The following is a 14,470-nucleotide window of genomic DNA, read 5'->3' as shown; positions in this document are numbered from 1 at the left end:
TGAGCTGAGCCGCAGCCAGTGTGCTTGCAACCCCCATGGATCGCCAGAACAGGAATAAAAGGAAAGCTGCTGAACATCCACTCAGCACAGGAGAGCTGGGGGAAATGTCCTTGGCAAGCTCTACCCTTGCATAATGTGCAAACAGCCTGGGCAAATCCCTCCTTGGTATAATTTTACCAGGACACGAGCACATGACGGTTTCTAAAAAACATAAAATTGGTTATGGATACATCCTGTTGCAGGTGCACGGGTTCAGGCTGGGTCAAACAGTTGTTTGTCCTCCAGATTGGGGTGCCGGCTGTGTCATGGGACGGTGCTGAGGTGCCACCACCACAACTGCCATGTAGGAGAGTGCCCCATGCCACTGGGTGTCCTGGCTGGGCCTGTATGCTGCGTACAGGCATTGGCACAGCTGCTGTGGCCCCCCGGGTATTGTGGCCCCCCAAAGAGCTGCTGCAGCCCCCGAGGCGGTGCGGAGGACACTCAGTGTCATCGTGTGGAGGGCGAGCGGGCTCTGGCTGAGGCACAGCATCACGGTGCTGCAGTGGCTCAGCTTAGCCCCGGCTGGAGTAGCAGTAGCTAGATGTAGGGCTTGGCTGTGGAAACTGAACATTTGCCTTGGTCTGTAGGGTGAATAAGCTGTAAATATGTATACAGACAGGCCTGGGTATGTATGGTGAATAACCTGTGAATATGTATCCAGACAAGGCTTGGTCTGTAGGGTGAAAAACCTGTAAATACATATACAGACTGGCCTTGGTCTATATGGTGAATAACCTGTAAATATTCACACAGACAGACCTGGGTATGTATGGTGAATAACCTGTGAATATGTATACAGACTGGCCTGGGTATGTATGGTAAATACACAGTAAACGCGTATACAGACAGGTGCACACGTTTGTATCCTTTCAGAGCCCTGGAGGGAGGGCTCGTGTCACCAGCCCTGTATGAAAGACCCCCCCTCTCCTCCCCATCCCCCGAAACAGACCCTGCCCCTCCCCACACCCCCCCAAATGTTTTATTATGCCCCCCCCCGCCAGCTCGGCCTCCCGCGGCGGCCTCCCCCGGCCCAGGGTGCACCGCGGCGCCAAGATGGCGGCGCCCAGCGAGGGCCGGGCGGGCCGAGGGGCCGCGGCGTTCCCGGGCGCTGAGGGCGGCCCCTTCGCCTTCCCCTTCGCCGGCGCCGCGGGCTCCGGGGCGGAGGAGGCGCCCAAGAAGCCGTGCCGGGCCTGCACGGACTTCAAGAGCTGGCTCCGCGAGCAGAGGAAGCGGGCGGCGCCGGGCGGCGGGGTGAGGCGGCGGGGCGAGGCGGCGGGGCGAGGCGGCGGGGCCGGGGCCTCCCCTCACGGCCCCGGGGGCGCTGGGGCCGCGGGCCCGGTTCTTGCCCCCCCGGGGGAGGGAACGGGGCAGGGGCTGCCCCCAGCTCGGCCGCTGTCCCTGTGCAGGGGTGTCAAGGGGCTGTGCCCCCCGGTGCTGATGTCCCCTCACAGCCCTCGCTTAGCGCTAAGCCTTAGGGCTAATAAAATAACGAGGGGCTGGGGCGCCTGGTGTAGGAGGGCGGGCAGAGAGAGCTGGGCCTGGGTAGTCGGGAAAAGAGAAGAGTGAGGGGAGACCTCGTTAATGTGTAATGGGAGGCTGTGAAGAGGATGGAGCTGGCCTCTTCTCGGTTGTGCCCAGTGACGGGACGAGAGGCAACGGGCACAAACTGAAGCTCAGGAGGTTTTGGCTCAATATGAGGGGGCACTTCTTTACTGGGAGGGTGGCAGAGCACTGGGACAGGCTGCCCAGAGAGGTTGTGGAGTCTGTGAATACCTTCTGTGGAGGTATTCAGAACCCGCCTGGATGCCATCCTGCGCAATGTGCTCTAGGTGGTCCTGCTCAGCAGGGGGGTTGGACTAGATGATCTTCAGAGGTCCCTTCCAACCTCGGCCGTTCTGTGACTCTGGGATTCTCTCCTGCTGCAGGTTGTGGTGGAGGAGAAGGAGCCGCCCCCGGACTGCCCCCTGGACAGCGAGCAGCTGGGCCGAAACACCTGGGCCTTCCTGCACACCATGGCAGCCTACTACCCCGACCGCCCCACCAGCACCCAGCAGAAGGAGATGAGAGACTTCATCAACCTCTTCTCCAAGTTTTACCCCTGTGAGCACTGTGCCGAGGATCTGAGGGAAAGGTCATTTGCCTCTTTGATTTTTTTTTTCCAATAGCTGGTGAAGGGACCTGAAGTGCTGGCTTGCAGCAGGTATTTGCATATTAGCAGCTCTTCCTGCTGTTGGGGTTTATAGGTACCTGAACTGGTTTCTTCCACTGCATAGATCAAAGACACGCTTATTCAGAAAACAAATACCTTTTCTAGTGCTGTTAGGTTGTATGCTGCCTCCAAGGCCTCCCCGAGGTCGTTTTATTACCTTCCTGGTTCAAACTGGACTTGTCCTCAGTCATGGAATTATACTGTGACTTGGAATAACTCAGATTTCAGTAGGCAAGTGTGCTTATATCTGAGAAGAGCCCCTTTACAGGCAACCACAGCAGTGGAAGCAAAGACTGAGGCTGTGATGTTTGGTAAAGTTTTCTACCCCTGTTACTGTCAATATATTTATCAAAAATTTCAATTTTTTTTTTGGTGGTGATGAACAGGCAAATATGTTTGAAACCTAGTTAGTGACTTAGCAGGCATCACATGGCAAAAAATGTTCATTAGGAGACTAGCTGTCTGCGTGCTATGTGCCTTCTTTGGGTATTGAAATTGGTGACTGTAAAGCAGTAACGTTTGTTTCCTCTTCCCTGTTTGCAGGTTGCGAACAAATCAGCCTGATACTAGCAACAGAAATAACTTCTCCCAGTGGTTGTGTCTTCTTCATAATGAAGTGAACAGGAAACTGGGGAAATCTGAATTTGACTGCTCTCGTGTGGATGAGCGCTGGAGAGATGGTTGGAAAGACGGTAGTTGTGATTAATCCATAGAGACTGCTCTGAAATCTAACAGACCAATTCACTCTGGTGTTGAGTCACTACAGGGAGATGTGCGAGTAAATGTGTGTGTTGGTGCGCCTGTGTGCGTGACTGATATGGCTTGTGAAAATAAAGGTGAAACCAATTCTGAAAGTCGACTTGAAAATCTTATCCTAATAGCATTTTGATAAATGGTCGCATCAAATGCATCATCTGAGGGACTGAGGCCTTACATTTGGCACAGGAATTCCAGAAACCTGTGAAGTTAAGTTACTGACAAACTTGTGAAGACTTCTTCATTGCAACATTTCCGTATTTTAGGGGCATTTGCTTGTTTCTGTGACTAGAATTCCTTTTCCTGCACACTGTTGTAGAGGACTGCCTTGTGACATTTTACGTTTATCTGCCAGCACTACCCTGATGTTGTAGAAAATGCATTTTTAATTGTCATTTTAACTTCTGTTCTGATAGGGCAAATTCATACTGTGTTTTGTGCCAGGTCTGTACCCCTTGAGCTCTTCTTCAGACATCTCCAGTACTTGTTGTTAAACTTTCGTTCAGTTGCTTTGCTACAAGCTCTGAAAGCAGGTACGTTTAATTTAAGTGCTAAAGTTGTGGAACCTTGATTTCTCATTTTATTTCTGTGTTTCAACTTATGTAAGATGACATCGTAGAAAAGGGACCTAAAACAAGACAAAAAAAAATCACGAATGGAAGGAAGTATCAGCTGGGTGAAACTCAAATGTTTTAAATTGATTGCTTATTTTCTTTGAATGCAGAAGCAGTATGACAAGAAGGCCTACAGAGTTTCTTACTACTTCTTACTTTTAAAGCAGATAATTGCTCATCTCTGCTACGAACTGTTGTCAGTTGTGAAAATAGCTGTAACGGTCTGAGACTGATACCTGTAATGAAGCGTATTCAGTTTTGTTTAGCAGACAGTATTTCTGAGATGTCATTTGTGTTTTGAAATTCTTGATTGGGATTTGCTGACCTGTTTGACATTCTTGTGTTTTCACCTAGCTAAAAGTCTCCCTAGAACAAAAGGACTTTACAACCCCCCTTGCAGTTTTTGAGTCCAGCTTAGGGTTGTAATGTCAGCTTTAGATAGTATTTATTGCACAGAAGACTCGAAGGAGTCCCTAAGGTAGATTCCCTCTATAGATACTGGCCAGAATCCATGTTACAGGTGTTTGCCCTAGGTCAGCTATATTGCGTCAGTGTTACTGATACGTAAGTGTGAATTTCAGATGAAAGTGCAATAGCAGCGTAAATGATTTACACCGCAACGTGTATAAATGCACGTCTCTTTAAAGAGAGAGTTTATATATAAACTAAGTCTAGATACTTTCAAATTCGTAAAATAGATAGCAATATCGTGCCCTTATTGCATTTCTGGCTGTGAAAGTTTGCAGGAGTTTGCACAAACCATGACAATAAGAGGCTTCTTCCTTCTGTACTGAGCTTTTCTGGTGCGTTTTAGTAAGCTTCCTTATTTGATGCACTGCAGAATGTTTGTAAATTTACTTTTACTGATAGAGTGGGAGTTAGATGGTAATGGTACTTTTATAGCAGTATTAGGGTGATGACGGTCTGTAGCTGAGAACTTTGATATTCCCGCCTTTGTACGTGGGGCTCCCTAGTGTTTAGAAAAGCAATCAGAACTTTGGAAATATATCTGGAAGATACATGGCACGTTCAAATCTTTTCAAGTTGGACCTGTTAAAAGAGTATGACACGTTTTATGGACTGGATATTCTAGCAAATTTTATTTAATAACATTCCTAAACACAAACCAAACAAAATTGATAAGTGTTTCATGAAGTGTGCAATCTGACTTCTTACTTCAAAGTATTTAAGTCGATTATTAAAAGTGCTCAGAAAAATTCCCTATTGGCATGGTGAGGCTCTTAGAACAAATAAATTCAGGCCCCTGGTTGTTGTTTTTTAGTAATGAACTCGATTCCCAAAATGAAGCACGTAGGTATCCACTAGTGCGGTGAGGACCAACAAAAAGGCTGTAGCCCCCTTTTGTCAGGCTTGGCCTAAATTGCCAATGGTTGTGGACAAGCATTTTCTGCTGGACGTGGTTGTCCTAAGGGATCATTTTTCTGTTCCTTTCTAATCTGCCCTCAACAATTTCATTGCTCATGGGAGCAGGTTATGAGATTTCTTGCTAATTTGCTTCAGTATAAATGTGGAGGCTGGTAAAGCACCTGTCTTGTCCTATTTCATCTTAGTGCTGAAAATGGGCCAGGTTAGAGTTGCACTTGTTTGTGCAAGCACACGTGGTCTCTGCTGGCAAGTCCCAGGACTGCTGCTGCCGTTTGCAGGCAAGGGGCTGGTGATGGGCGGGAGGATGGCAGCCTTCCGCCGTGCCTCTGTCCACGTCTTGAAAGAGTGTGGAGAGGAAACAAATTGTGTATCCCTCTCAAAAGCAGGGGGAGTGGCTGTGGCAACACCAAATTTTTGTCCCTTGGTATTGTTCAAGGAGGTGGTAGGCCTGTGCAGAAGGAAAGGCCCCTTCTGCCAGCGTGTACCGTTTCGCTGTCCTGGCAGTGGTGCAGAGGTAGGGGAAGAGCTTTAAACCGAAGCCAGTGTCCGTAGCAAATGCCTGCTTACAATGAGGCCACGAGCTGTGGCTACCAGGATGTTACTAGGGCCGTTTGTAACTTTGCTAAGTGGCCATTTGGTAAAATATGTGCTTGAGTTCTCTGTTCTCTCCTGTTTATGGCTTTGCAGAAGAGCTTTAACTTGTGTGTTTTTCAGGCATAACATCTCTGTGGACTTGACTGTCCAAGACAGGATTTATTTTTTTGCTGCTCGTTTATAACACATCTAAAGTTTTAATCTTATATATGGAATTTCTATTGAAGATATTTGTATTTGTGTACATAAAAAGAAGGGGAAATTGTGAATTCTCTCCTAAATGCACTTGATTAAATCTAGTTTTAAAAAAATCTGTATTCAAATTACGTTTCCTGTTTATGTGAAAATAATAAAGCAACTGAGTTCGTTCCTGGCTTCCCTACTGCATGAGGCCTTATGGAAAGCCATCGCGGTGCGCTGGCGCGTCCAACCGTCTGCATGCCGATATCTTACTGAGCTCAGCCGAGGTTGTGTGATTCTGTGTGTGTGTATGGATCAGACAAGGTGGGGCTGCAACCGGTTCTTTTTCCGTTGTGCTGCTGAATTGCTGCAATTCTCTTCAGAACACGAAGCTACAAAACAGCAGCGACGTAGACCAGGTCCTTGTCCGTCAGGTCAGAGTTTGTCTGGGGACTGGGGGGGGATTTTCTGCGCTGTGCTTCTAACAGCACTGAAGGTAGTAGCATTACAGTTGGGAGTAGCTCAAATCCTGCTGAATTTGAGCAAGATGGCAGTTGGGGGTGTCACCCACTGGAGGGCGATGCTTGTTAACTGCATAGTCGCTGCAGGGCCTTGCACGGACAGAAAGGGGAAGCTGCTTCCTATCAACACGAGGAACCCTTGCAAGATAAGCACAGTCAGCAGCAGGTGCTGCTTGAGGAGCTTCTCAGAACTTACTCAAGAGCTGCTCTGTGTAGTAGGCACCTGGCTAACCTTTCAGCTTGTCAGAGGACTTACTGATTTCACAAAGTGGGTTCCATTCATAGCTGACTTTTTTTTTCCTAAAAGCAAAGAGCAGGGAGCCACGAGGGAATTTTCTTCATGAATGGGAGGCAGAGTTGCTTGAGTAAGTGGCAAGTGCAGATGTTGACGGAAGCAGCACTGTGCCTTTAACATTTTTCCAGGGATTAGCTGTTCCTTTGCAGTGTGTCGGGTGTATACAGTCTCCTGTTTACAGTATGATCCTCAGGAGTGGCTTTGCTTGCATGTGTCTACAGCCTATTACAGGTCGTGTGTGATATTTCTTCCTGTTGGAGTTTTTCAGGCTTGGAGAGGGTAGTGGGTTTGTTTGTTTTTCCCCATCCTAGCAGCATTTTTTTTTCCACTCCTGGAATGGTTGTTCAGGCTTTTTGTCTGAGCGATGGCGAGGAGCTGCTCAGTGTTTTCTGTAGTCAGGAGGAAGCACGTCAGTAGAAACTGCCAATAAGGTTGTGTGAAGTCAGCTCTTGATTTTGTGGTTTAATAAGAGAATGGAAATCAAGCAAGTTAAGCAAAACCACAGCTACCAGCACATAGGCAAGCCGTCAGTTAGAAAGACAGGACTGTCAGAGGGAAGGGGTCAGCACTGTGGTCAGCTGGAGCACTGACCTGGGTTGGCACGTCCCGCAGGGAGGTGTGTGGGAACACCACTGCTGTTTCCTCGCCAGCTCACCCAGAGACAGCTCGGGTGTCTGCAGCAATCCACGATTAATTCACAGCTGAGGGAGCTGAGAGCTGGTGGTAGCTGGGATGCAGCGTAGTCTGCTGCAAGTCAGAAAACACTGCAGGCCACAAAACTCCGCGACAAAGGTTGGTTCTTACCAACTGAGGATCAATGGGACTCAGCACCCTTATCCGTCCTGACACTGGCATCTGGCATTGCTCTCAGTTCTTCATTTTTGTAATTAATGTCTGCAGAAGCAAAGACAAACAAGCAGCACTAATGTTTATCTGCCAGGCTTTGAAACTTTCTGTTCGCATTGACGTGTGGCAATCCTGTCTGTGCATGCTGGGCTAATGGATGTTAGCTGGTACAGCCCTGACAGTTACCCTGGCACTTGTCGGGGCTCACAGCAGCTGGCACGTTCTAGGCAGTGGCCCTGGCACTCAGGCCTGCTGAGTTCTGCTCCTGTGACCTTGCTGCTGAAAGGTGCCCTCTGTTTCTGTGCTACTCTGGGTTGTTGAGTTTCCTTTACAGCACTCCCAATGTAGAAGTTTCCTCTTGGTCTCAGGTTTTCCCTCCCAAATATCACGTACCCTCTAGCTTCCTGGTTTCTGTTGTCTGTTACCGCAGTGTTCTTCCCAGATCTCTGTTGGCTGTGAAGAAAATTTGCTTTGCATCTTAACCAAGTAAACAGTAGAGGGCAACAAAGCTTGTATTTATTTGGCTTTACCATTTCTTTCTTGCACTTCTTTAAAATAGCAAGCTGCTCCAGTCCTTTTGCGTGTTGCATGAGATTTTGGTGACTTCAGTTACTTCTCAAACTAGTGGCTGTGTGCAGTACTTCTTCTATAACTGCACAGATGAGAGATGTTACTTTTTTGCCAGCAGCTAAAGTCTGCACTTGGAAGTGTAATAAACCACTGCCTGGATGCTATTTCCAACTTGCTTCCTACCTGCTCTTCAGCCCATAACTGGGTGTATGTGGATAAATCTTGGCTTTTCAAACAAGCAGTTAACAGATGGGAGAGGGTAAAGGAGCTTTATCTGATAATTTTGTAACAGTCACTTCCTTATACAGAGCACTGTTTGTGTAACACAGGACAGTACTTGCTTTCACCGTGAACTGTTCTAGGTACAAAACCAGAGGAGAGCAGAGTAGCAAGGCACTTACAGCCTAAGCACCAGTGGAGTTTTGCACAGAGCAAACACAGGTAAGGGCAAACATACGCAGTCATGAGAATTTTAGTCAGGAGGATCAAGATTGTTTGATGCAGTCGTCATCTACTCTGAATGCTTTATGGAAAAAAGAGGGTTTGGAAGGAAGATCAGAGGACAGTTAGGACTTTAACAACACTGTTGCTGTTGAGAGACAGGGATGCAACCGGCCTTTCTGCATGGCTAGATACAGAAATAAATCCCAAGAAGTTTCATGGGAGCTTTGCTTTGAATTTGCACATCTGCAAGGAAGGAAACAGCTGAGTTAAATTGCTGTCTTTCTCACAGTAGACACCAGGCAGCTATTTCATGCATTCCCTCAAAGCTTCTGTTTTATCCAGAACACCAAGCTTTAGCTCTAAACTCAAGTCGATGCTAGGGGACTTTCCTTTCGAACACCAAGTTTGGTCAGGCAAAGCCAAGCGTTCCCTGCTTCCCCTATCACTGACATCTAGCTAGCAGTAATGTGAAAAAGTGGATGCTGTGGCTGTGCTTCGTGTGATGCTTCTTAGAGAGGGTAAAAGATAACGCCCTGCGCAAGATACACAAGGTGAGGCTCATACGGCTACAACACGTGGCTGGAGACTCAGAAGTTCAGTTCTTCATTGACCATAGGCTTCTTGCTGGGCTCTAGGTAAGTCGCTTCATCTTCTGTAGCTGCACTTCCACTTCTGCAAAATGGGGATAAAAATAGCAGGTTCACCAGCCTTTTCCTGTGTTTTCTATTTAGATGACAATCTCTGTCAGGGAGGCCATTTTATTGTGTTTGCACTGCACAGTCCTGGGCCCATGAGTGTTCATTATAATAAAAATCTCTCATCTTAATCTGTCTCTCAAATCTCCTTTATGTCAGGTTACATCTTTCTTTAGAATCCAAGGACCCGGTTGATATTTGCTGTGTTCAGTTAAGAAACGAGGTGTTCCTCATTTTCAATATCGTACTACAAATACCACGTTTGCTGTGCAAACATCAGGACCCTTTTTTCCCCCAGAACTTGCACTGTGAATCTTGCAGTGTTGTGCAACACGGGGAGAAACGATAACGGAATGGCTGAGCTGGGAGAGCTCCTTTGGAAGCAGAGCTGGACGTGTCTCAAATGAGAGCCGCAGAAGCTGTGCGTGTCAGAGCATGGCCTGAGCTGCTCTGAGGCTGCCCCGTGTCCTTGTAGCTGTCAGCTCTGCTCTCATTACCTTGCCTTCTTAGCTGCAACGCCAAGCAGGTAGCGGATGACAAGCACCAAAGTCAACGTTTTGGTCAGGCTCTACACGATGTGACTCCTTGTTGTGGTGCTAAGGAGGTCAGTTTGGAAAACAGCCAGGGATCTGATTTCCCTCTTGTCTAGCACTTTCCGAGGTGTTTGTGCACCTTCACGTAGAGTTCAGCCTGGGTGCTGAAACAGGTGCGATTACTGGTTTGCTATGAAATACTTTGAGAAGAAGCAAAGAATAAGTTTAGCAGATAAGACATCGCGCTTGCAATTGCACCACTGGAAAGCATTTTGAAACCCGGTAGGGGTTTTGTGCAGTTCGTTCTTTATGCAAGTGCTGAGATATTAACTCTTCTGTTCTAAACAAACGCCATCTTAATTAATTGAATTCCACCATCCAAATCTTCCCCTGGTGACTTCAGTTAGTCAAATTTTCTGCATTTTTTTATGGCGTGTTTATCTTGAGTTTATACTTGCACGGTAACTGCTGAATCCCACCTGAGAAATGGCTGCGTTTCAGATATGGATGTGTAGCCACCTAATAAATGAACTTCCAGATATTTTTGGATCTCTTAGGGTGGAGGGCATGAGGTAGCTTTCTTAGTAATGGCGTTCGAAGGTATTGCTAATCAGGAAGGCCATTCTCTCTGTTACTGCACGCTGTGAATTTCTCAGTACCTCTCAAAAATAATGCCCCTGAGCGTCCTGTTTTCTGGAGCCTAATGGCTGAGAGCAGCATTAGCCAAACCCTAATGAATGCCCAGCAAAGCATTTCAGAGCAACAAGTAAATGAATGTACAGCAAAAGCACTGCTCCAAGCACGCCATTCAAGCGACATAAAGGGCAAGCTCTTTCCACACCTACGCCTGTATAAAAGACATCAGGCCGTATGGAAGTGCTGCGGTTGATGGGCTGTAAACCGCGGGCGAAGGCTGCTTGTCCCCCTTGGGCCGTGCTGCAGAATGCCTGCTGCCAGCTCGTTGTCTTGTTCTGAGGCAGCTTTACTATAAATATGTCACCGAAGCAGTTCCGAGGGCTGGGCGGTTTCGCATCAGTGTTTGGCTTTGGAGTTGTTAAGTAGAAGCTGTAGCCAAGCGGTTGTTTGGTTTGCAAAACTGGGGTGTCCCACCGCTGCCCTCCCCTGCAGAGACCATCTGATCAGCCTTGCTGGAAGAACTGGCATTAACTCATCTCGCCCCTTGCTGGACTCCCCGTGGTCAGGTCCCGATCCCAGGATCAGGCGTTGTGGAGCAGGATGCGTTGGCCTCAGTCTGCTTGAAGATTTTTGGAAATAAAGTTCTGCTTCGCAGAATGGCACCAGCACTGCTCGCAGGCGTTCAGCTTACAGCGGGTAGCTTGGGGAGCTTTCAAAAACTGGTTATGCGCAGTCGTGTGCCCTTGAAAACCCATTGCCACTCTTCCCTCTGTGGAGGTAGCCGAAGTCAGCCCTTAGCCAGATGGATGGGGCTGACTCAAACTGGTTCTGAAGGTGAAGGCCCCGCATCTTGTTTCCTCAAGGTCACCGTGTCTGTGTGCTTACCCCTGGGTAAAAAACAAATTGCTTTTTTGTGTTGGAGGCAAAGCTTAAGGAGTCAGTGTGGCTACGGGAAGCACGAGGCAAACCCTCGTTTTGCACCACCCTTAATTAAACTTGTGTAAAACCAAAACATGGATACATCTCAGGCACGTGTTTGCTTGCTGCTCTTTCTGCTCCCTGTCACTGAGGTCTGGGGGGAATGGTAAACGCAGAACTTGTTACAACTGAATGAATGCTCTGGGAAGTGCATTTCCAAACACTGTTCTTTTTCCCCATTTGATGGGGGAAAATGTTCAAGACCTGATGTCCTTTCCTGTTGTTGCCTGCCTCGGTCTATCTGTTAGCTTACTTGCAGCAATAGGAAGTGAAATAGAAGCGCAGTTGATGTGTACACCAGAGATAGCTGCTGCACTTTATCGGCACAGTAGCAAGGGACAAAAGCTATCACAGCATGACATGAAAAATGATTGTATAAAACATACTGCACACAGCAGAAGTTGGAGAGAGGAACCTCAAAGAAGGAGGACAAGTTTAGAAGCAGGGATTTCCATGGGGATGTTGCCTCGTGCATCCCAGCCATTCCCTGAAGAGTATAAACCAGTTACCTGTTTGGAAACGGTTATGATTTGTTCTACACTAGTATCTAAAGGATTCAGACAGTGTCTTGGTCTTGTTGTGCTTTTTGTTGTCCAAAATACACCTGCCCCAGTCTGGACAGATGAGCTGGGCAAGACCCTTCAGAAGGGGGAGCAGAGGCCCTGAAGGGTGGGGAAGTCTTTTCCAATGCCCCCAGAAAAGCGGAGTAGCCCCCAGAGGTCAGGACGATTCCCTGCGCAGTAGCCCCAGGAGCAGCAGCAGGAGCACAACGCTTTCCTGCGTGTGCACTGTGCCGCATCTTCTCTTCATGTCATTGATTTTCTGGGTCTGCCCGCAGCCTCGTCCCGGTGGGAGCTGAGGACGTTGAGGACCCATCTGTGGTGTACGGCGTGGCAGTGCCGGTACGGGACGTCCGCTCGCAGGGCGAGGTGCGGGGCGCGCTGAGCCCCCATGGGCAGCCCTGGCAGCGGGGCCTCTGCGGCACCTTCTGCTCTCTGGGAGCAGGGCTGGCCTCGCCTCCGTACGTAACTCTGGGCTGACGGAGACAGGGTGGTTTTTCCCAACACATTAAAATGATTTTGAGGTCACTGGAACAGCTGCTTGTAAACCACTGAAGCTGTTTGAAAATCGCACCTGTGGTAACCCTCAAATAGTTACCTCTTTGTTTTTCATCTGCAATTCAAGGATGAGCTGGTGATGCTCGTGACAGCGGGATAAAATCCCTGGCCAGCCCCAGGAAAACCCTGCCAGAAGCAAGCAGGAGGAACCAGCCCGGCGTTCTCTTCTTTTTTACATAGTAAAATGTGATTTCTACTGAGCTGGTGACACTGAGGAACGAAAGGCTGAATCCTGCTTTTCCTGCTGAGAGTCAGAAATAGATCTGGAGAGACGATGACTCACCTGTAATTGAGAAACTGGATGGCATCATCGTGAGCTTTAACAGTTAAACCTGGTCCCACCTGCCAGAAAGGACAGGCAGACAAAGGTGCAAAAGCCCAAGCTTTGAGCTTGGAGACGAGGCCCAGCACCCAAGAATTCTTTGCTTTTTGGGGCATTTTGCATTGCAAGGGCTTAACACGCTTGCTACGCGTGTACCCCGTGCGATCCAGTCTGGTCCCAGCTACATCCCTGTCCCCAGAGGGGCAGGGAGCTGCCCAGGCAGCAGGCTGGGGGCGAGCTGTGGTGGGGCCGCACGAAGCCCCCGGCCCTGCCCGCAGCCCCGCTCGGTGCCAGCCGTGCATGCGGTGCCAGCCGTGCATGCGTGCTGCTCTCCGCCGCTTCCCCTGCAGTTGCCGTCCGGGCAGGGATGATGTCAGAGTTGTCATGGCATCGGTATCTATGGAACCGGGATCATCGGCGTGGCGCTACCCCGACTAACTCAGGAGACGGTCCTGGAGCCGTGGGGGGAAACTCCCTTTGTAATAACCGAGGGTTTCCCTCCGTAAAATGGCTCGCCTTTTCCTCCTTTCTGCCTTCCCTGGGGGGGAGCGGGGATGGGGCTTGGCCTCTCCCCGTCCCACAGCTCTGCTTGCCGCTGGTCCTGCACCAGGCAAGCGAGAGCTGCAGCCCCCAGCCTGCAGCAGACAGCGGGTGCGTAGCACTGTGCAGGGCTGAGGCAGAGCCCAGCCTTTCCCTCGCCACGCGAGCAGGCTGCTCCCCGCCAAAGGCACCCCAGCGGGGCACCTCCTTCGCACCGCTCCAAAATCCCTCCTGTGCCTGGCAGGGCCTCATGGAGCTGCTGGGTGCTAACGGGAGGGGAGCGAGGGGTGCCCTGCAGCGGGGGCTGAGCAGGACCCGGGTGGTGTGGCAGCTTGGGGGCACAGCACCTCCCTGCTGGAGCAGTGCTCCTGCTTGGGGCTGCGGCACAGGTGTCCCTTGCTGCTGCACGGTGACACTGGCTGTGGTGGGGTGTCCTGGCGGCCGTGTGGTGGCTGCAGCAAGCTGTCCCTGGGTGCAGCGAGGTGACATCAGCCACAGCACAGAGACCACAGCTGCATCACGGCGACTCCAGCAGCAGCACACCTCCCTCAGATACAGCACGTGCACGGCCATAGCACAGCGACCGTCGCCCCAGCATGGTGTCCCCAGCTGTAGCACAGTGTCACGGCTGCAGCACGGTGTTCCTGGCATTGCATGGCACCCATAGCCATCGCAATGTGTCCCTGGTTGCCACATGGTGTCCCTGACCATCTCACGGTGTCCGTGGCCACCTCATGGTGCCCATGGCCATTGCACGGTGCCCGTGGCCACTGCACGGTGTCCCTGCCCACCTCATGGTGTCTGTGGCCACCTCATGGTGCCCACAGCCATTGCACCATGCCTGTGGCCACCTCATGGTGCCCGTGGCCACTGCATGGTGCCTGTGGCCATCACACAGTGTCACGGCCGCAGCACGCTGCCCGTGGCCATCCCTCGGTGCCCTTGGCTATTGCACAGTGCCCGTGGCCATCACACGGCGCCCGTGACCACCTCCTGCTGCCCGTGGCCACCTCCCGGTGCCCTTGGCCATGTCACAGTGCTCGTGGCCGTTGCCTGGTGCCCGTGGCCATTGCCTGCTGCCCTTGACCACCTCCTGCTGCCCGTGGCCACCTCCCGGTGCCCGCGGCCATCTCACAGTGCCCCCGACCACCTCCCTTGGGGGTGCCCGGCCGCAGCCCGTGCTGGGTGCAT

At 50.3% G+C, this 14,470-nt stretch overlaps 1 protein-coding gene across 1 annotated transcript; it reads left to right on the top strand.

Annotated features, from left to right (window-relative positions):
- Positions 1-1,075: 1,075 nt before the first annotated feature.
- GFER (growth factor, augmenter of liver regeneration) lies at positions 1,076-5,976 on the top strand. The gene is made up of 3 exons (XM_035563479.2): positions 1,076-1,293; positions 1,968-2,173; positions 2,795-5,976. Exons 1-3 carry the CDS (start codon positions 1,096-1,098, stop codon positions 2,955-2,957), a joined length of 567 nt encoding a protein of 188 aa, XP_035419372.1. The 5' UTR covers positions 1,076-1,095; the 3' UTR covers positions 2,958-5,976.
- The last annotated feature ends 8,494 nt before the right edge of the window (positions 5,977-14,470 follow it).

This window comes from Cygnus atratus, chromosome 15, assembly GCF_013377495.2.
Source record: "Cygnus atratus isolate AKBS03 ecotype Queensland, Australia chromosome 15, CAtr_DNAZoo_HiC_assembly, whole genome shotgun sequence".
NCBI lineage: Eukaryota > Metazoa > Chordata > Aves > Anseriformes > Anatidae > Cygnus > Cygnus atratus.
This window is presented reverse-complemented; position numbering and strand designations above follow the sequence as displayed.

Coding starts and splice junctions, on each gene's coding strand:
- GFER (XM_035563479.2), top strand. CDS start 1,096: ATGGCGGCGCCCAGCGAGGGCCGGGCGGGCCGAGGGGCCGCGGCGTTC. Junction 1,294..1,967: donor GGGCGGCGCCGGGCGGCGGG/GTGAGGCGGCGG, acceptor CTCCTGCTGCAG/GTTGTGGTGGAGGAGAAGGA. Junction 2,174..2,794: donor GCCGAGGATCTGAGGGAAAG/GTCATTTGCCTC, acceptor CCCTGTTTGCAG/GTTGCGAACAAATCAGCCTG.